Raw genomic sequence first — 21,205 nt, forward strand, 5'->3', positions numbered from 1 at the left:
GGAAGCAACTGTGTCCAGCCCTAATAGTAATCCTGGGAAATCCAATCCATGATAAAACTATCACCTCTGCCCACAGCAGCGTCTGCCTTGAGGCTGATTCCCCTTCCTCAGGGATCTCTGATCATGGCCGGGGTTCAGGTTGTTCTTCCACGGCCCCTGCCCTTAGTGGGCCCGTTGCACGGACCATATATTATATTGCAGCAGAACTGGTTCGACTGGTGGGGTCAGTGGAATCCATGAAGCCTGTGCTACAGTCTCTGTATCACCGCATGTTGCTTTACCCACCACCTCAACATCGAGTAGAAGCCATCAAAATTATGAAAGAGGTAGGACAATCACATGTGCAAATCCAGGCATGTAAAACAAAGTGTTTATTTAACAGTAAGTTTTGCTGATATGTGCACACCAATGCATTTCAAACCTTCCCACCTAGGGATGTTGAACTTGTCCTTTCTGAGCACAGCTGGTACAGCGGCACCACTCTGACAGATAGTTTGATGCAGTTGTAATAGCTGTGTGTCTCCATAGTACAAGCTACTGTGGCACTCCATCAGTGCTCGTGCTGTGGTGCTGCATGGAGCAGATCCTATCACTGAGTCACAACTGCTCTTTTGGGTGAGATATAGCATAACAATCCGGTTTGCCACTTCTTTGGCATCTTTCCCCAGACACATCCTCACAGTCTGGTTTCCAGGCATGAAGGTGAATATATGCTTTGATTACATGCCCGGTTTTTGAAATCCAGTTTCTTGGAGCTTTTTTGAATAGATACAAGAAAGCTGCCAGTGGCTTAAGAAGCCCTTTCAAGACCAGTCCATTCTGGCCTCTTGCCCAGTGTCTCTGAAAGCACTAGAAGTGGAACACTGGGATACTTGTTTCAGCACTAGCTGAAATTACGGACTTTTCTATTCCACATGGGCACCTTTCTTCTCATGTTGTGGAAAACAAAGAAATTTATGTAATTTGTAGAAATAGTGCTATCTCCTAGAGAATTTTTCATCTAGCTTGTGCATACCTAGGCTGTTCTATTTCTGAAGAATCTTAACGCCACACAGCCACCCACTAGGTTCCTGTCTAAACTGGGAGTCATTCTGTCACTGTCTTTCTCTAATTTTATACAATAGCAAAATGATAACTGAAGTTTTAGGAAAAGCTAAGCCTAATGTTGTTTTGTGCAGGACACACCTCTTGCTTCTTTGGGCTTATTAATACATGCTTGTTTGTATTTCCTGGTGGGCATTCACAAGGTGCCACCTAGCAGGTTGAGTCTGAAGGAATCACTTTGCCTATCTTCGCATGACTCCATAATTGTGTAACTAGGTGGCTGAGGAGAGAGGTCTCCTTTGGTATAAACTATAATAAAAAATACGTATGTAGGCATAAAAATTGTCTTGTGTGCAGTATCAGGTGAAAAAATGAGCTAAAAATGTAAAGCACTGGAGAACATTCTAAATGTGATTCTTGCTGAATATTCTGCTTTACTTGCTTTTCTGTGTCTAAAAAGAGGAAAGGTAGCTTTAATAGGTAGAGCATGACTGTCCATTTTCATTTGCTGCGAGAAATTACAGCAGTGCTTACCTTAGACTTGATAGAATTATGACTTATTTATTGTATTTAAATAATGCTTAGATAATCTTCTACTTACTTCTGTTTCTTTTCCTTTCAGATACTTGGCAGTCCTCGGCAGCTTTGTGATTTGGCAGGGCCCTGCTCTTCTGAGTCAGAATCCAAGAAGAGGTCTATTTCTAAAAGAAAGTCCCATCTGGATCTTCTCAAGCTGTACGCTTTGTTTCCTCCTTTAGCCTCTTCTGTCTTAAACTCTTGCACACAGAGCACATAAGCAGTTCAGGAGCATACCCAGTATGAGCCAGGGTATCTGCCTGGTTAAACAAGCTCTGAGAATGGAAAAGGTGTAAAAGCTCTTGCTTGGTTTGTCATCAGTCTGGGCCTGTTTTTAAAGGCATAGATAACTACCTTGTTGAGTTTGCCAGAATTCCCAAATATGTTAGTTTACAGCTGAAAATTTTTGAGTATGTGCCCTTAAACTTGCAGTAAAATTAATGTGTGTTTTTTTAGAGGTATATTTTCAAGATGAAGTCAAAGGAGGTCATAGAAAATTTAAACATCGTCACGTTGAGCAGGAAGGGTTCTCGGTTCTTATAAAGATCATATCTTGTACATAAGATCATTTTCAGGATACAGATGGCCTTTAAATTTAGTTCAGCTGGGTGTTGAGATTTTTTTAGTTAAGTGCATGTCTGTACGAGAGAACATGCTGTGTATGGTGGTGTGAGTGCATGGTGACTTTCCCTTGTTGGCACTCCCTTTACAGAATGACCATGTTTGCATGGGAGACTTAATAGTTTGTTCTTACACTAATTGTCTTTCTCAGGAATAACCTTAAAGGATAAGTTCACTTCTTTTTTTTCCTGGTTATGGACAGATGGTGTTGAATGACAGTGACATGCTCACCATGCATGTTGCATTCATCACTTAAATACTCTCTGTGTTGATTGTAGTATCATGGATGGGATGACGGAAGCGTGCATCAAAGGCGGTATTGAAGCGTGCTATGCTTCAGTGTCCTGTGTCTTTGCCCTGCTTGGAGCGTTAGATGAGCTGAGCCAAGGGAGGGGTCTTAGTGAAGAGCAGATCCAGCTGCTGCTCCAGCGTTTGGAAGAATTGAAGGATGGGACCGAGACAAGCAGGGACTCCATGGAGATCAATGATGCTGACTTCAGGTGGCAGAGACGCATCCTGTCCTCAGAGAACCCTGCCTGGGAATCAGGAAATGAGAAGAGTCCTGATATCAGCATTAGCGTTACCACAGACACTGGTCAGACTACTTTGGAAGGGGATATGGGACAAACAACTCCAGAGGATAATCCAGAAAATCCAAAAAACTCCCTGCCCTCTCCAGCTGGACATGAAAGCAAAGAGATTCATTATAGAGAACCAGAGTCAGAAACCATTGACCAGCCAGATGTTGTTCAAAGAAGCCACACCATAGTCTATCCAGATATAACTAACTTTTTATCAGTTGACTGCAAGACCCGGTCCTATGGATCCAGATACAGTGAAAGTAACTTCAGTGTAGATGACCAGGACCTTTCTAGGACTGAGTTTGATTCATGTGACCAGTATTCCATGGCAGCAGAAAAGGATTCGGGCAGGTCTGATGTCTCAGACATAGGCTCTGACAATTGTTCCCTGGCTGATGAGGAGCAGACCCCACGGGATTGCCCGGGTCACAGGTCCTTACGCACTGCTGCTCTCTCTCTGAAGCTGCTGAAGAGCCAAGAAGCAGACCAGCACAGTGCACGGCTCTTCATCCAGTCACTTGAAGCACTTCTTCCTAGGCTTATAGCTCTTCCCAGCATAGAAGAAGTGGATGGAGCGCTGCAGAGCTTCTCTTCAACATTCTGCTCAGGTTTGCAAGCAAATATTTACTGTCTAACCAGCATGCACACTCTAACTGCACTGTACACAGATTCCCTTGTAGGATTTCATCTTCAGAGAACATACCCAGAATGAGGAGGTTTGGGCTTTACACCATACATTCCTCCACAGGAACATACTTCATTTAAGGCAAAGCAAATTGAGTATGCAGGCAGTGATCCAAAGGGAGGTAAATCCATTGACTCTTAGCAGGCTCTGGATTATGTCCTGAATCAATAAAGAAATGGAGTTTGTTGTAGCAAGATACCTCTTTGCAGGTTTGTGAAGCTCTGTTGAGAAGCTTTGCGCATGGTGTCACTAAAGAGAGGTCGGGGTTGCACCTTAGCATGAGAGAGGTGTGGGACATCCCATCACCTGTTTGCAATGACATATGAGTAGCTTAGTACATCACTGCACTGTTATTATTAGTAATGCCAGCCTCACAAAGAGGGTAGTAACAATTCTGCAGCAGTAAGCTCTAGAAAGAATAGAGAAAGAGGGGAGTTTGTCTTCACTCTTTTGTTTTTCATAATGTTGCTGTCTAATATGACAGGAAGTGCAAAGCTCAAAGCCCAGACCAAGACAAAAATTAAGATCTGCCTATCTTCTGTTCTTTAATGATTAGAACAGTTGGGATCTCAACCTGTCAAACAAACAAAAAAAGTCATGCAAAGTCTAGTTTGTCCTGTTGATAGCATATTTAAAATGTGTTTAAATATATATTTTTAGAAGGATTTTGCTTTCCTGACAGTGGCCAAAATGAAAATGTTTGCTAAAATATGTCTGTTTATTTAACTTACTTTACTGCATTTGCCTTTCCTATTGCTCGTCTCCTAATCATTGCTTCATTCATTTATGCTCTCTCACACACATTAAACTCATGTAGAGTCAGAAGGACTTTTCCCATCATCATACAGCATAATTTAGATATGAAGCTGGGTGAATAAGATGATATTCTTGATATCCTGTTTAAATGATACCCAAGTAAACCTTAACTCAGGAAGATCATAAATGGTATTCTTAAGAAACATTGGCTATTTTACATCACAGAAAGGAAATACCTTAAAAGAGGCACTAATGTGCACTACTTTCCTAATTGAGTGGCTCAAGAACACCCTTTCTGTCACAGGTATTTCTTTTTTCCTGGAAAATAGTAATCTTGAGGTTATGATGAAAGACCAGTGCTAGACCTCTAATTCATACCTTTGTGCACCTGTTTCCTTGTGCATGAATGAGTATGCCACTTCTTTTCCCTTTTGTCTGTAAAGTCTTTATAGAGTGCTTTTAAGGCTTTAGAAGATGTGGACCTAGGAGAATTCTAGATTTTAAGGCTAAACATAGCTTTTCTTGGCATTCAGTATGAGTAATACAGTGAGAAAAGTGGAAGAGTATAACTCAATTTTTGCATTAAATCCATTGTTTGTGGTTTGTATATCTTAAAAAAGATACCTAGTCTTGGACTTAGATTATTGAGAGAGACCATTCACTTTTCTAAGAAAGCCACCGTGTGGCTAAATCTGTACTTTAAAAATGTACACCACGTTTCCAGATGGATTTTGCGAAGTACTTGTAAAAGACACCATTCAGTAAGGAATCGTGGAAGAATGGAGTTGCAAGTCACTGTATTAAGACAGCCTGGAAGAGGTATCCTGGAGTTTTCATGAAGCTGTGGCTGTTGCAGGGTTGTACTTTTATGCTTTCATAAGATCTGGGCAATTCCTGTTTCAGTTGGACACCTGGAATGAGACTCATTCCAGCTGAAACAGTCCCTTAACTTGGACCTCAGATCTTAAGCAAATGTCTATCAGTCCTCCCGAGGTGAGAACTTGTGCTCCTGTGTAGGTGAGAGAGCCATGAGTTTGAAAACCTTCAGAGAGAGAGACTTAGGAAATTTGAATCAAATGTCAGGGGGTGAGAAGTCCCCTGGAGAGCTTCTGAGACACCAGTTTGATCTGCCTCTCTGAACAATGTGTAGGCCCTTACTTTAGGAGTCCTTGATTAGCACCAGCTGGTCAAGGTACTGATTAGATGATGAAGCTAGAGGGATTGATCCCATTCAAGATAAACAAAATTTATTCATGTATATACAACATTTATTCATGAAAATAATAGTATAATTCTTGAAAAATACATGGAGAAATTTGAGAGTTGGTAAAGATTTGAGTTGAGAAAAGACATAGATGCAGTTCTGAGACCAGTCAGTACAAAAGCAGTATTTTTGTGTTTCTGGGAGACCTTATTTAACTGCTTTGTTTAATTTCTCAATTTTTCTTAAACTTTGGAAGAATAATACAATTCAGTATTTTTTCCTTCGAGCCAGGTCCTTATATAGATAGCATTTCAAAATTAGCATGTTTTCATAGGATTGAAAGGCAATGAATGGAGGTAGGAATTTAAGGCACTGCTGAGATAAACATGAAAAAGATGTAGTCAGCTAAACAGTGTTGTAGTGAAAATAAAATTTGCAATTAAGTTGGTTAACTCTAAACTTAGGAGTAAGTTAGCCCATCTAGAGTTTTGATTCCATGCTTTTTAGAGAGAAGGTTTTTATGCTGGTAGGTATAATCTTATCTTCTGTTTCTGTGATCTCAGCATCTCACAAAGGCAGTTGTTTGTTTTCCCATATTTTAGAGGAAGTTAAGGAACATATTTTTCCCCAACACTTTTTAGTGCTCAAATACATACCCTCAGCAGATTATCAACTTTTCTGTGCACTTCTACACCTTCCTTTTTAATTGCAATCTTGTAAAGGAGGTTGCACATTTTTTTAAACATTTTGATGTAAAATAAAATGGGCTTTTTTGTTTGGTTGGGATTTTTTGTTGTTGGGGTTTTTTGTTTTTTGTTTTTTTGTTTTTTGTTTTTTTACTTTTACATGCACCTCTGAGATTTTTATTACTCTAGCAGATTCTAGTCCCCTAGGTACATATTTAAGAGAGATAAGACAAAAAGCCAATGTGAGATGAGATATCTACATCAATATCATGATCCTCCATCTGACAGAGTGTTGAGATGCATCTTTGTTTTCAGTGATGAAGAAATCACTAGAGCTACTGGCAGGGTACTTTCAAGCACATGGTTGCAGTTTTGGTACTAGGTAAAGCTGACATTCTGTTGACATTCACCATGAGAAATCTACCCCAAGCAATGCCAGCCTGTGTGGGTGTGGTTTGTGGCCAGCCCTATCACCCTTCTTCCACAAAGGTTGCTCCCTTGAACAGATATTCATTTTTTAGACCCACCCTGGAACAGTTACTGTCTTTCTAAATCCACCCTCAAACAGTTACTCACCTTATCCACGCCCCCAAAGTGACGACAGTGGAAAGTCCGAGAAGGCAGCAGCACAGAGCTTTCAAACCCTCACGAGGCAAGAAAAACATTTGCTTCTTTTCTGTGTGTGGATTTTTTTTTATTTTTTTACTGTTAATGGTTTGTTGTATTTTGTCTAAGAGGTATGAGCTTTATGGTGGGAGGAGTATATTCACAGTAAACCACTGCAGCCGTTAACAAATGACACAGCTTTGCTTCATCATGTAACTAACCTTGGAAGCTGGTTTTTGTTCCATTTCAAACATTCCTTTAGGGTAAAGCTGACTTCTTAATATTCCCTAATTGACATTATATGAATGGATTTCACAGTTGATGTGAAAACCATGAAACACTGAGTTATGTGGGTGGATCTGGTGTTTCTGGTTTTTTCATGGTTCAGACTACAGATCATGGGGATTCAATTAGGTGTTGCTCATACTTGATTGATATTTTTCTACCAGTAGGTCAGCGATTTGACATCCATGGGAAGAAGGGATTGGGCCATTGAGCATGGTTGTAGGCTTCATACAAATAGTGTTTTCAGGACTAGTGAGTTCTTTCTGGTGGTTTCTGGGTCTGACAGAAGTGCAAGTGCTCAGCCATTTAGAAAGTAGGCCTTGTATGAAATAAATAGGGCTTGAAGTTGTAACTAGTTCCAGCCAGCTTGGCCCCAGATATTTGTCCACATACCTCTAGGCCATGGAGAGAATGATGATTACAGACTGATCTTGTGAGGTGTGGAGCACTCCAGTCCCCATCCAGCAAATGACTTTGCCAGAATGGGTTTACTAGGGAGTTAAAAGGGCTGTTAATCTCATTAGCACCATTTGGTGCAGTGTATTTTCATTTAAGTACACAGGCTTTGGGTCTACTCCTTTGCACCTCACTTTTCCAGTTAGCATTGCAGATGTATCCTGCCCTTTGCTTTATACATGACAGTCATCCCAGTAAATGCTGGTGCTCCTTGCTTATTTCAAATTTAGCACGTTGTTTTGCTGGACTGTGACTGGAGTGTTCAGTTTGTCTTGCATTCTAGATGAACTACTTATTTTTCTATTCCCTACTCTAGTATGTTTAGTAGAGCAATTTCTACTGATGATTCATTAACTATTCTAGCAATCTGTTGCTGCCAAAATGCTAGGGATAGTTTCTGATATTTTTTCCAGGAAAAATCTGTGTAAAATATGAGAGCTCACATGGTGTTTTTGTTAGGTATGATGCACTCACCAGGATTTGAGGGAAACCTAAATTTCAACTTCCAGACTCTGATGAATGCAGACAGTCTCTATGTGGTATCACATTACACTTTGCTGCTCAACCTAAAATTGGCAAACTCAGATTACTACAGGAAGAAGCCTGCCCAAGCCCCCGTGTTGCTGGTGAGTTGGGGAATATGGGATCATTGTTTTTAAAAAATGAAAATTTATTTTGCTTCCTTTCACATAAACCAGCCCACACATAAAACCTTCAGGCTGCTTGCTAAGTGGAGAAATAGTAATTGCAAATGAAGCGTTCTCCAAGCTGCTTATGAATCTTGCATGATAAGTGTCGTGCATCTGAATTACTCTGTGATTTGGTGGGAAGGAATGCTGCTTACTGATTGTCATTAAGGTCGCAGTCATTTTGATGGTTAAGCTATTTTCAGAATAGATTAGCATCATGTGATATGACAAGTATTGTCTCTTGACAATGTGCATGAACATATGTTCATCTTGCAACTGGTTTTTTTTGCCTAATATTTAATTTGAATTTCTGTAGATGAAGACATGAGAAGTTAAAGTGAAAAATAAGTAGGTCTTAGTAATGTGAAATTATGATTTTTTTTACACCTGGAATTCCTCCATTTCTTGCTTCCTTCGAGCTTTGAAAACATGGATCCATGTTTTTCAACATAGTTGCCCAAGAGACATTTGTTCAGTTTTCTGAAAAACAAAAAAAAATTAGTTTATATATGAAATATATGTAAAAAATAAAAAAGGTGTCAAAATATATAATTATTGCTGAACTTCCAGTGTAAGGGAATTTATAATCTACATAATCTCAAAACCAAATGGAGTTTAACATCATCCTTAGTTCTGGTGTGTTCTGCAGCATATCAAGTGCAGATCTGTGGCTCATGAGATTCTCTGGAGGATTCAGTGTGCACAACAGGCCTGAGCATGACCAAAGTATTCTTAGAGATCATTCTGACAAATAATTGGACACCAGTTCATCTGTGATGACTGTTCAATGAAGAAAGGCCCAGTTGTTGGGCAGGCCTCGTTAGGTGCCACAACTTCTTTTAATTGGATTTGAGATCCTACTCCCACCTCATGGAAATACCGAGAGATCAGCATGTCCCACTGTCACTGTGCAAGAACTGCCATTCTGATTTGCATCTTGCATTAACTGCAGTAGGAGAAGGCAGAGCTGCTCATGTTCATGTCATTCTCCACTGCAGAGACAGACACAGAAGGATCTGGACAGGCTGGGCTGATGGGGCTTGGCCACTTGTGTGAGGGTCAATGAGGTAAAGTGTCAGATCATGCCCTTGAGTCACAAGAACCCAGTGTGGCACTACAGGCTGGGGCAGAGTGGCTGGGGAGCTGCCTGGGGGAAAAAGACCTGGGAGTGTTTATGAGCCAACTGAGCATGAGCCAGTGTGGGCTCAGGTGGCCAAGAAGGCCAGTGGCATCCTGGGCCTGTTATCAGGAATAGTGTGGCCAGCAGGACCAGGGCAGGGATTGTCCTTCTACTGGTGAGGCTGCACATCAAATCCTGTGTTCAGTCTTGGACTCCCAGTACAAGAAGGACATTGAGGTCCTGGAGAGAGTCCAGAGAAGGGCAACAAAGCTGGTCAAGTGTCTGGAGACCACGTCCTATGAGGAGTGGCTGAGGGAGCTGCCACTTTGTTTAGCCTGGAGGAAAGGAGGTTCAGAGGAGAGCTTCTCATTGTCTACAACTCCCTGAAGGAGGGTGTAGTGAGGTGAGGGTAGAACTCTTCTCCCAGGTAACAAGCGACAGGACTAGAGGAAATTATCCCATATTGTGCCAGGGAAGGTTTAGATTAGATACCAGGAAATTTCTTTTCATGGATGGGTTTGTAAGGAAGAAGAACAAACTACCCCTGGAAGCATTCAAAAACATGTGAGTATGGCACTTCAGGGCATGGTTTAATGGTGAATGTGGTGATGGTGCTGTGCTGACAGTTGGACTTAATGATCTTAAAGATATTTTCCAATCTTAACAATTCTAAGATTGCAATCCTCAGTTAATTATTTTCATAACTTAATTTCTACTTCTGAAATCCCTTACTCAGAAGTAGATCTGGGGATGCTGTAGGGCTTACACTGTTGTCTTACATTTGGCTTTTATGGTTCTCTGCAGAAGGAGTTCATGAAGCAGGTCCAATCCAGTGGAGTGTTGATGGTATTTTCCCAGGCATGGGTTGAAGAACTGTACCACCAGGTACTAGAAAGGAACATGCTAGGGGAAGCTGGATACTGGGGAAGCCCTGAGGAGCACAGCCTTCCACTTATCAGCATGCTGACAGGTCAGTGCAATTTATCATGGCAAGACTAACTTCCAAATGTGTCTAAAACAAGCTACAATGACAAGCTACAACACTGCTTTATTGCATTACACACAGAACAGCATGTCATCATGCAATATGTGGTGTCTCGTGGATTTATCAGTTGAGAAGGAGCCAGACCTAGCTGTGGCAGGTATTTAAGTGCTTGATTTGGCTCATCAGAGTGGTTCTGAAGCATAGGTTAAAAAAAAAATCAAAACTGTCCCTGGGAGACAGGGAGAGTAGTTTTTTTCACTGAACCAAAACATTTCTTATTTCTGTTACCTTCAATTCTGGTAGAGTTGATACTTGTTAATGATAAACTGTTTTCTTGATGTCACAGCAAAGCCATTTCAGTATGCCTGCGGTGCAGTACAAATATAAATAGTGGCATCTGATCCTGGAAGCCTTCCACAGATTAGACTCCCCTTGGTTCAGGCTTGAGCTATGCCAGGGATATGGCAAATGGCACTAGAGAGAAGCTGAAAACCTGGAACACAAGTGCTTAGAAACAATCTTTAGCTTCATTTGAGGGGAAAAAAATCAAATTGTATCAGTTGAAAGGCAGCAGGATGTGTATGATACTGTATTGATATAAAATGCACTGTCTGCTTTAATGTGTCTGTAATTAAAATAGTGTATGCAGGGAAAACAATGACTTCAGCTGAGCCAGTAAGTGGTGATCAAAGGCCACTGTTCTGAAAGTTTTTTGCTTGTTGTATTGAGCTTAGTGTTGCTTTTAACTACTGAGCTGGTAAGAGGGAAGAAACACGTGGAAAAAATGCTACACAGATGTGGAGATGGGGCTTGTTAGAAAGGAAATCAACCTGGTTTCCCTAACATTAAATTCCTCTGTGAGAAATGGCACTTTAGTTGTGTTGGAGAAAGGGTTGTATTTCTTTTGTTGAGATTGAGCATACACCGATCTACTAAAAATCACATTTAGGAAATAGGATCCCAGTGCATCTTGAGGACTCAGACTGAGGTCTGAAAGCATCTAAATACAGAACTTAGCAAGATTTGAAATATTATACTAAGAAATGCAGAGATTTAAGTGTGTGGTAAGTTCTGAACTGTAATACCTTGAAATCTCTACTGGAAGTTCTGTTCATTGTGTACTTGAAGAGGGGGGAGAGCAGCTTGTGAGAGTGGGATGTCTCCCCTGTTCAACAAAACATTGGTTATACATGGCAAAGCCTAAGGTGCCACAGCTCATGTTTATACCAAGGCTTTAGAAGGCTGCCAAAAAGAGTAACAAAATAATCACACCTGAGAAGTCAGGAATGCTAATACTTAGTTGAACACAGAGCCAGTAAGACGTGCTTTCCTCCTGCCATCTGTGTGGCAAACAGTAATCTGATGTTTTTTAATATTCTGGCAGACATCGATGGCTTGGGCAGCAGTGCAATCGGCGGCCAATTGATGGCATCTGCTTCAGCTCAATCTCCTCTTTCCCAGAACCGGAAGACAGATGATTCTGTTGTTGCAGGTACTAAGACTGTAATAAAAGTACAAGTGTGTTATCCACCAGTGGGTTGTTATGTACCAAAACCATATGCAGATAAATAGTGTAGAATAACAGTTTAAAAAGAAAGTATATCAGTACATGGTACATGTGAATTGGCAGTTCAGCCTGTAGGGGACAAATGAGACTTGGCTTTTTACCACTAATGATAAAGCTTCTGTTGTGCCTTTTTCTTGTAGTAATATTATTAATGTTTTTTCCACTTTAGGAATTGCTTTTGCCCGATACATTTTAATTGGCTGTTGGAAGAACCTGATTGACACTTTGTCCACCCCGCTGACTGGCCGCATGGCAGGCAGCTCCAAGGGGCTGGCCTTCATCTTGGGAGCAGAAGGAGCCAAAGAGCAGAACCAGAAGGAGAAGGACTCCATCTGCGTGAGCCTGGATGGACTAAGGAGGGCAGCCCGGCTGAGCTGTGCTCTGGGTAAGGCTGCATGGGGGATGTCATGGCAGATTCATAGAATGGGATGGTAACTTTCCTTGAAGGAATTTGGGAGAAGGAAATGCGGCATCCTGCTCCACTTTTGAATAGGAACATGGATGGTTGCAATATGCATAGAGTGCCCTACAGTATAAGCATATCTAGCCAACTTTTCTTGACCCTACTTCTTGTTGAGGTTGTATGGGACTGGGGAGGAAATGTTGGCCATAGAGTAATTGTGTTGTTGCTTTACAGGAGTTGCTGCCAACTGTGCATCTGCTCTTGCCCAAATGTCTGCAGCCTCCTGTGTCCAAGAAGAGAAAGAAGAAAAAGAAATCCAAGAACCCAGTGATACTATAGCTCAAGGTAACTACATGATTGAATTACCTACCTCATCTTACATTGCCTGTGAAGCTGCAACTGGAGAGCACTTTGCCACACATGAGTGGCACTTCCCTCTGTTGTTCTGCTGTACACCACTTGCTTGCAGGCACATAGGATGTGTGTCTTCAGTACATGCCTGCTGTCCTAAGTTCTTAACATTATGTCCCACTAATTATGTTCTATATGGAACTTATATCAGTGGAACAATGCATAAGCCAGCAGCATTTTTCAATGTGCTTTTTAAACCTTGTGATGCTAGTGCAACCAGAGAGCATCAGAGAAACAGTTATTTGGGGATTTTTGTGTGTTGGGTGGTAATGTAAACTGAGTTTGCATCGCTCTCCCTGTGTGGTTGTATCCTGTATCCTTGATTATCTTTTGTCGTCATCTTCAGATATTTAAAACTGTTTCTGGATCATGTTAGATTAAAATGGAATAAAAAATGGTGCCTTTTTAGCATATAAAAAGTTCTGCATCTCTGTACCACCATTTCAAACCCAGTGGTTGTCTCCAGTGACTATTTGAAGAAGTACACAAAACTTCTCTGTTTATGTCTAATTTCTAATGGCAAGAAGCCCATAACAAAAGAGTGTTGCACAAAAGACCTTGCTTGGTACTTAAATTTGGTGTTTTGGTAGAGAAAACAAAACTGAAAAGGCCTGAGCTTAAACAAGCTTTTGACTGCTCTGCTGGACATGGCTGAAGTGAGTTGGCCAGACTATGCTGAATCAAAGAGGAGGCAGCAGCAGTGGCCAGAGGCAAACAGATCTGCTCTGTGAAAGCCTGCAAAGCTTCAAAACTTGTTTCCATTCCAATGCAGCATGAAAATGAAGCTTTACAGGGGTTCTCAGAAAAAATAAATAGAACCAAATGGTTGTAGTTCGAATAAAGATTAGTTTTACTTTGGTAAGAGCTTTTTGGTGATTTTTTTTTTGTATGGAAATACATATGAAATCCACAAATGCTATTTTTTTTCCATACCAAAGGAGATTTTGGTAAAAATAAATACCCAGTCAGCCATCTCTGAAGAGAAATACCACTGGCAATCTGCAACTGTTCTGTGGGCAGCAGGATGTGAATTTGGGGGTGGAGGGTGTCAATCTAGCATGGATTTTCACTTTTTCATACTTTTCTTCATGAATATAGGCTCAGTCAAAAAGGATTTTAGTTTTAAAGCTACCTTAGGTTTATTAGGAAGAAATGGATTTCTCTGATTTGGTTGGGGTTTTTTTGCCTAAAATTCATGTTCTTTTATAGATGTCATCACCCTGTATACAAACCAGTGTTTGTTTAAAAGCTGAAGAAGCTAATTTTATTTATTTTTTTTATGCTACAGTGAAACAGAAAGTGGAGCAGAAACTGGAGCAGATGGGGAAAGTGCAGGGAGTCTGCCTGCACACTGCTCATGTTTTGTGTATGGATGCAGTCCTTAATGTGGGTCTGGAGATGGGAAGCCATAATCAGGACTGTTGGCCTCATGTATTCAGGTACTCACCAGCTTTCCCAAAATAGCCAGAATTCAGGCCATGTTGCCTGAAAGTAAGGGACTGAGAAAATGGGCTTTGCAATCTCTGGATGTTCTGTATAAACAGTGTCAAAGTGAATTAACTGTCAATATCTCTAAAAGAAAAGATGGTGCTGTTTTCCACCACTACACAGGCACAAAATGCTTAGAAGCTTCAAAGTTACCAGAAGACTGTGGCAGACCCAGGAACCTTAATGGGCTTTTTAGACACTTCCACCAAACTATTTGCTATCTAGGCACATGGGAGGCCAAAGAAGAAAAGTTATCTATGTGTAAGAAGAAAGGTTATCTCTGTGTTGTTTGAGAGTTAGAAAGCATCTGTTTGTGGTTTGAGGGAAATGTCCTGTGATTAGTGCAGGGAGGAGTTGTTTTGGGGTGTTATATTTGGAGTTTTTGTGCAGGAGTTGTTTTGGGGTGTTTATTAATTTTTTGCTTCTCCTGTTTATTAATTTTTTGCTTCTCCTGTGTGTTCCCAGGGTGTGTGAGTACATCAGCACACTGGAGCACACCCACTTCAGTGATGGTGCTGCCCAGCCCTCCCTTACCATCACCCAGTCCCAGCAAGCACCTGGAGGGCAGCACCCGGACTCTGAGCCTGGGGAGGCTCCTCAGGCACTGACCCCCGAGCAAGAGACCACCCTGAGCAGCCACCCTGTCATTCAGCCAGTTTCCATCCAGGATCTCATCAAGGACAGCAGTAAGGGCAGAGCTTTTGACTTCCGTGGAGGCAGTCTGCTGTGTGGTACCAGTGCTGCCAAGGCTGTTCTCACGCTCTCCACACAGGCTGACAGGTAAAAGCACTGCTGTCAGCAGCCAGAATCCTTGTTCCCAAAGCAGTACCAAAATGGCCCTTTCTCTGCTGCAGTGGGCCTAATCTTTGTTCATTTCAGCCACTTGCTTCAGTTGAATTTCACAAAAGAGCTGAGTGTTTGTCACAACCAGCAGTTTCTAAAAGACCTGGGGTTTTTTCATCTCTGCACTACCTGCAAGTACTGAGCTGTGTGTCTGTGCACAGCAGTGAATATGCCAGTCAAATCAAATGCATCCAAGAGTGGTGGATTTCTTTCTTGCGTGTAAATTGATATGTTGTATTCAGTTAAGCAGAGTAAAGGGATGTCTTGTCCTGGCAGCAAAGGACTGATTGACAAGACCAGTGTCAGTCAGAAAGCAGCTGCTTCTGCCAGGGCTGCATGGACGGTTTGTCAGGCTTCCCTAGTGTGTCCAAAGGAGCAAGGGAGCCAAGTATGGTCACAGAATGGCTGTCTGAATGTCCTTTCATCATGGCCTGCCGGCTGATATTATTTCTGCTATATTTTAAACAGCCCAGGTTGCAGTTGGAAAATTCCTGGGTTTGTTTCCTTGCAATTACCTTTTTGATCCAACTGATATTTTTCATCTTGATCTCTGCCCCTAGGAAGGTGTTATGTGTAAATTCAGAGCCAAAAGTACTGCATAAACTGCTTGTAGAAATTTACTCTGGGCAAGAAAATACCTTTTATTTAGGAAGCTTACAATGCAGCTTGGGTCTGAGGATTAGAGAATAGCAATACTGTAGCAATACTGTATACATTAAAATAGCAATTTTAATGATGCTGGTTTCATTTCTACCCTTTTACTTAAATGCAAATGTTTGTTGGGATTTAATCCCTTGTTTCTTAGGACTGTAGAAAAGTTTTTCATGAAAAGCAATAACAGAGAATCATATTTTTGTCAATTTCTGGATGCACCATATGAAATTTCACTGTAATCTCTGTGGATCTTCCCTCCAGTGTAACCACACTTATTGTTGTATGTGTACCGATTTTAACTGTTAAATCTTAGGAGCCCATTTCAGCTGAAAATAACAACTCTTGCTTGTATTTGTCACTGTTAGCCAAAGCATAGCCCCATGCATGCCTCTGTTAAAAAAATTAACTCTACCGCAGCCAAATTCAGCAAAATATTCCAAAGTAGCAATTCAGGTACGGTAACCTTAGGTTTAAGGCTTGAATTAATTTATTTTTCAGGTTGGGGTTGGTAACTTCAGATGGAGCACACTGGTGTAACTCTAAAGTTAGTGAAGCTATGATGATATGTGTTGTGAGAACTGTGCATGTTTCAACTGGTTTTTTGATTACTGGTTCATAAATGCCTTATGTAACTGGAAAAAGTGACTTTCTGTTTTAACACTGTAGTGAATCTTGAAAGGGTTCTGGTTGATTCCACAGCAACCTGCTTTCCATCCTCCAATTAATAAAGCTTCTAGATCAAAGTCTTGCTGCAGCATTGTATAAATTAAAAAGCCCCCAATAACCAATGTGTCAGGAAAGCCAACGTATAGAAGCCACAAACAGACAGGAGTTTTCCTCTTACATACACATTTAAGTTTGCATCTCATGAATTTTTCAGTTAGATTCTGTTCTTTACCTACAGGCTTTTTGAAGATGCTGCGGACAAGTTAAACTTGACGGCATTGGCAGGATTCCTTTACCAGCTCAAGAAGGCTTCTCAGGCCCAGCTTTTCCATTCAGTCACGGATACAGTTGATTACTCACTAGCAATGCCAGGTAAATAACCTGAAGATCCTGTACAGAGTGTTTTATATATAATTGTACTGCTTACAGGACTAATCTTTCTTATTACAATTGTGGGAGCAATTTTTTGTCTTCAGAAAAAGTTGAGCATTTTATTTGGACAGAGACCACATCCACACCTGCTTTGAAACACATCACAGGACATTCATTTGGTTCTTGGACGTTGGGGGGTGTTAATTGTGTGCCAATATATAATCACAGCTCTATTTTTGAACCCAGACCAGTATGGAAACTTGGGTCAGTCTAGACTTAAGACAGTGGATTTAGGTTTCATATTTGACATAGGATAACCTTAGATGTGTTCAGGAAATGGGCAATAGAGAACAGAGCACACAAATGAAGATTGTTAAAGCAGTGGGGTTTGTCCTGCTTGATTTTCCCCAACAGAGTAGAGCATGTACCTCACATCAATCAGAAGTTACATAAATAATACAGGTTTTGTTTTGTCCTGTGGCAGATGCTGTTTTTTTCTGAGTCTCCAATTTAATTGGTTTCCTCTCTCCCTGAAGTGCTGCTTGTTGTTTTCTTGGTATCACACTTCAGGATTTTGGGTTTTTTGGTCTTACTTGTCTCCAGACCTCAGTGTTCATTACTCTAGCTTTAATAGGTTTCATCTTTTCGTGTTATGTAGTCGTCAGTCAACTGTCATTTTAATACTGAAATTAAAATTAAAATAGAGGAATTAAGTGCTATTTTTTATTTTAAAAGTGATATGTCCCCTGATTACGTCTTTTGTTAGAGATAAAAGCAGTGTAAAGTGTATTTGAAATGAGAGGATGAAGTGTCTTTCCAAATGTTGTAAGAGCAATGGAAGATGAATCCCTTTCAACAGGAAATAACAAGTGTTAGTGACTGTGGAACAGAGAAGCATTTTCTTACATTCTGTTCTTTGTATCCCTTGCTTAATAAGAAATACAAAATTAAATACCCAAGCCAAATAATTTGCAGTTTATAATCTTTCCTGTAGATGTCACCAAAACCTTTCACAACTACCACTTTGTGTCTTAATATCATTTTATTTAACTCCTTGCTTAACTTTTCTGCAAGACTTTGCCAAGCCTTTGTCTTACGTATGTTTGCAAAAAAAGTGATCACTTAAAGTAGGTTTAGTAACCTTTAAACTTGGGTCCATCTCCTATTCCTTTATCTACATAGGCATAGGCTGTGTTTTACATTGGTTTTGGGGTTTTTTTCCTTTTTCTTGCCCCCACTAAAGCTTATTAATTATCAATCACTAATCAGTAATTTCTAATTCTTCTTCAGACATTTAGGAGTGGAGGAGCAGCTAATGCTTAGCTTCCATTTATTCTTATACTTTCTTGTAGGTGAAGTAAAATCTACCCAGGACAGGAGAAGTGCTCTTCACTTATTCCGGCTTGGTGATGCCATGCTCAGAATTGTGAGGAGTAAATCCCGCCCGCTGCTCCACCTCATGCGCTGCTGGAGCCTGGTGGCTCCTCACCTCGTAGAGGTAGGAATGGGGAACAAAAATGGGAATGTGTGCACAAAGCCACAAAGCTGAGAAAGATGAAGAAGGCTTGATAGCTCTTAAAATGTATAGCAACCTTCAACATTGTCAAATCTGCTCTGTGTTGGATACACTGTGTCATATATTGCAATACTGCCACCAAAGAGTGTGCTTGTAAGTGACTGAAATGGGCAGGGGCAGGGTGTTAAACGCTGCAATACAATGCAAATTGTGCCTGGAGAAAAAACTGAAACCACCCCAAGGGGCTCTAAGTGACTCCTCCATCTGCTTATATTCCAGTCAAGGTCTGCATCCTTGCAGTTCTTCCTATAAAAGGATGCAGATTTTCTTTTTCCATATAAAGCCAGCTCAGCTGCTACCTTTGGAAGAGAAAAAGGGTCACACAGTCCAAACAAAAAACAAGATTTCACACAAGTTCTGTTCTGTGGGTTTTAGTATTTAATTTATTTATATTTAGCTCTATGTGTTTTTAATTGCCAGCCAACTTTCATACATCTGTGGACCTCTAGGCAGCTCAGAGTCTCAGACATCTGTTTCCAGGGCAGTAGTCTCCTGTTTTCATTACAGCAGGGTCCCTGGTCACATCAGTGATGAAGCTGTTTTGAAGGTTCAGTAACCTGTAGGGCTTACCTCCCTTGAAAATGTCTGACTAAAAGCAAATTTTTTGCTTGGACACAGTCTAATCCTTCTCCTTTCCCTGCAGGCTGCCTGTCACAAGGAGAGACACGTGTCTCAGAAGGCTGTCTCCTTCATCCATGACATCCTCACGGAAGTGCTGATGGACTGGAACGAGCCTTCTCACTTTCACTTCAACGAGGCACTTTTCCGCCCCTTTGAGCGCATCATGCAGCTGGAGCTCTGTGATGAGGATGTCCAAGACCAGGCAAGTTAGCTCTGATGAATGGGTCTGTATCTGGTCTCCATGGATATAAGAATGGTTTCCGGACTGAGAGTGTTGCCCAGATTCCCTTTGAATGCTGCCCCTTAATCATCTTCAAAGAACTGGGAGTGTTCTGCCTACCTAATCCAGCATTGTGAGAGAGCACAGAGACGGCAGACCTGGCTTTTTAAGCAATTAAATAAAGATTTTCTACTATCTAAAACAATTTAAAGAATAATCTAGATTGTCATAGTGAGGTCTAGGAATGTGCTTCAAAACATTCCTTCTGAAGATCCATCTGTATATCCGTTCTGGTTTTTGATTCTTTTATTTTAACCCCTCCTACACTGGCTGCAGGTGATCACGTCTATAGGAGAGTTGGTGGAAATGTGTTCTACCCAGATCCAGTCGGGATGGAGACCCCTGTTCAGTGCCCTGGAAACAGTGCACAGCAGCAGCAAGTCAGAGGTCAAGGAGTACCTCGTAGGAGAATACTCTATGGGTAAGAACTTTCTGCACTGTTTCAAATATGCTTTTGATTCCCTGGGGGACACAGTAACTAACACAATATATTGAAATGCCTAAACTCAAAGTGGCACTACAATACTCCAGAACTGTACCAAAGCATCTGACTTGATAGTTGGGGTAGGAAGGAAAGCAGATATATTGTTCTGACCTTTTGTCCTCTACATTCTAACAAATTATTTGAATGAGAAAGAATGAGAAAATTATTTGAATGAGAGAAAACCTACTTGGACAAGTCTGAGCAAGACAGTAGTGCAAGGGTACTGAGCTTGGATGAGCATTTGTCACTGTCTTACTGGAAAAAGGACTGTATCCAAGCAGCATGTGAACTGTCTTCCCTATTGTATGAAAGCTATTGCTCTGTACCTCAGGGTAACTTCATATGATAATGTGGGCAAGTGCTTGTCCAGGCATTTGATCACAAAGCTTACAGATTCCTAGTGCTATTACTGACCACATTTCTGTAAAAATGTGCATCCTTCCCGGAAATGTTTGCTGTATGGAAATATGTAATATGGTAAAATCAATTTTTTCTGTTCTTTTGCCGCATTAGAAGGCAGGTTTAAATGTGACAAGTCACATGTAAGGGATATGGTTTTCCTTCTAAACTTAGTCATTGAGATCTGTTATGGTTGATGCTGAATGCTGGTGTACACAGCTTTTGAAGACGATAATCTACTTTGGAAAATCAAGGCTATTTTGTTACTCTATAGTCTGAATGATTGATGTAATCTTGGAAGTTATCAAAAACTAAACCAGAAACTAAACAGAAACCTCCACCAAAGTATATATATATAATACCTCAGAAATATTAGCTCCTGAGTTCAAGAGCTCAAACCTGCTCCTACCATTTGAGCAGGCATAAACTGGTATTTGTCATAGACTGGGCAAAGAAGGGAGTCTGTCACTTCCTATGAAAGGCTACACAAGTTGCCCCAGGAGCAAGAGAAGATTTTACTTTTAAGATTATTTCTGTCTCTGCCCAGAATAGAAAAGATTTTAGATTCAGTTAAACTGTTGAAAAATGGTTGGAAAATTATTTTTAAGGAGGTGTGAGAAAGAGTTCTCATCTTGTTATCTCCACAGGGAAACGCCAGGCTCCAGTGTTTGATGTCTTTGAAGCATTTCTAAACACAGACAACATCCAGGTCTTTGCCAACGCTGCCACCAGTTATATTATGTGCCTTATGAAGTTTGTCAAAGGACTGGGTAAATATTTTCCTATTAAGTCATGATATCCCACAGAAGAGAATAATTCAATTATGTAATATGTAGCATGGTAGGAAAGAGAGAGGCACTGAAGATGTTGAGTCCAGAACGCTTTAAAAAAATAAAATAAATGAAGACCAAGGGATTATTTCTGTAACATTTTTAATACTATCAGTTCTTCAAGTTTTTATAGCAGCGAAGATGCATCTCACTATTAGGTGTCTGCTTCTTAATTTGATCTTAGTTTACACCAGGATTTTTTTATATTCATGTAAATAATAAAACAAAAAAGCATCCAAACCTAGAATATTGCAGAAATGGCCTGGCATTGTGCAGAGACAGCATGGCTTGTTTGCAACAGCAGGACATGTTTTACA

General features: G+C 40.7%; 1 protein-coding gene across 2 annotated transcripts in view; it reads left to right on the top strand.

The window, feature by feature from the left end:
- ARFGEF3 (ARFGEF family member 3) overlaps positions 1 to 21,205 on the top strand; it is a 91,325-nt gene that overhangs the window by 42,335 nt on the left and 27,785 nt on the right. The window contains exons 10-25 of one of the 2 annotated variants that reach the window (XM_054280642.1): positions 2 to 326; positions 1,667 to 1,779; positions 2,520 to 3,430; positions 6,722 to 6,805; positions 7,960 to 8,126; positions 10,114 to 10,279; positions 11,679 to 11,786; positions 12,031 to 12,246; positions 12,499 to 12,609; positions 13,964 to 14,114; positions 14,629 to 14,943; positions 16,565 to 16,698; positions 18,051 to 18,196; positions 18,918 to 19,097; positions 19,452 to 19,596; positions 20,706 to 20,828. In XM_054280642.1, coding sequence (XP_054136617.1) covers positions 2 to 326; positions 1,667 to 1,779; positions 2,520 to 3,430; positions 6,722 to 6,805; positions 7,960 to 8,126; positions 10,114 to 10,279; positions 11,679 to 11,786; positions 12,031 to 12,246; positions 12,499 to 12,609; positions 13,964 to 14,114; positions 14,629 to 14,943; positions 16,565 to 16,698; positions 18,051 to 18,196; positions 18,918 to 19,097; positions 19,452 to 19,596; positions 20,706 to 20,828 — 3,395 coding nt within the window. The remainder of the gene's footprint in view (position 1; positions 327 to 1,666; positions 1,780 to 2,519; positions 3,431 to 6,721; positions 6,806 to 7,959; positions 8,127 to 10,113; positions 10,280 to 11,678; positions 11,787 to 12,030; positions 12,247 to 12,498; positions 12,610 to 13,963; positions 14,115 to 14,628; positions 14,944 to 16,564; positions 16,699 to 18,050; positions 18,197 to 18,917; positions 19,098 to 19,451; positions 19,597 to 20,705; positions 20,829 to 21,205) is intronic. The other variant, XM_054280643.1, reaches the window with a different exon arrangement.

Source organism: Melozone crissalis, unplaced genomic scaffold (genome assembly GCF_028551555.1).
Source record: "Melozone crissalis strain CALT ecotype California unplaced genomic scaffold, PUWL_Pcris_2 ptg000027l_1, whole genome shotgun sequence".
Lineage (NCBI taxonomy): Eukaryota > Metazoa > Chordata > Aves > Passeriformes > Passerellidae > Melozone > Melozone crissalis.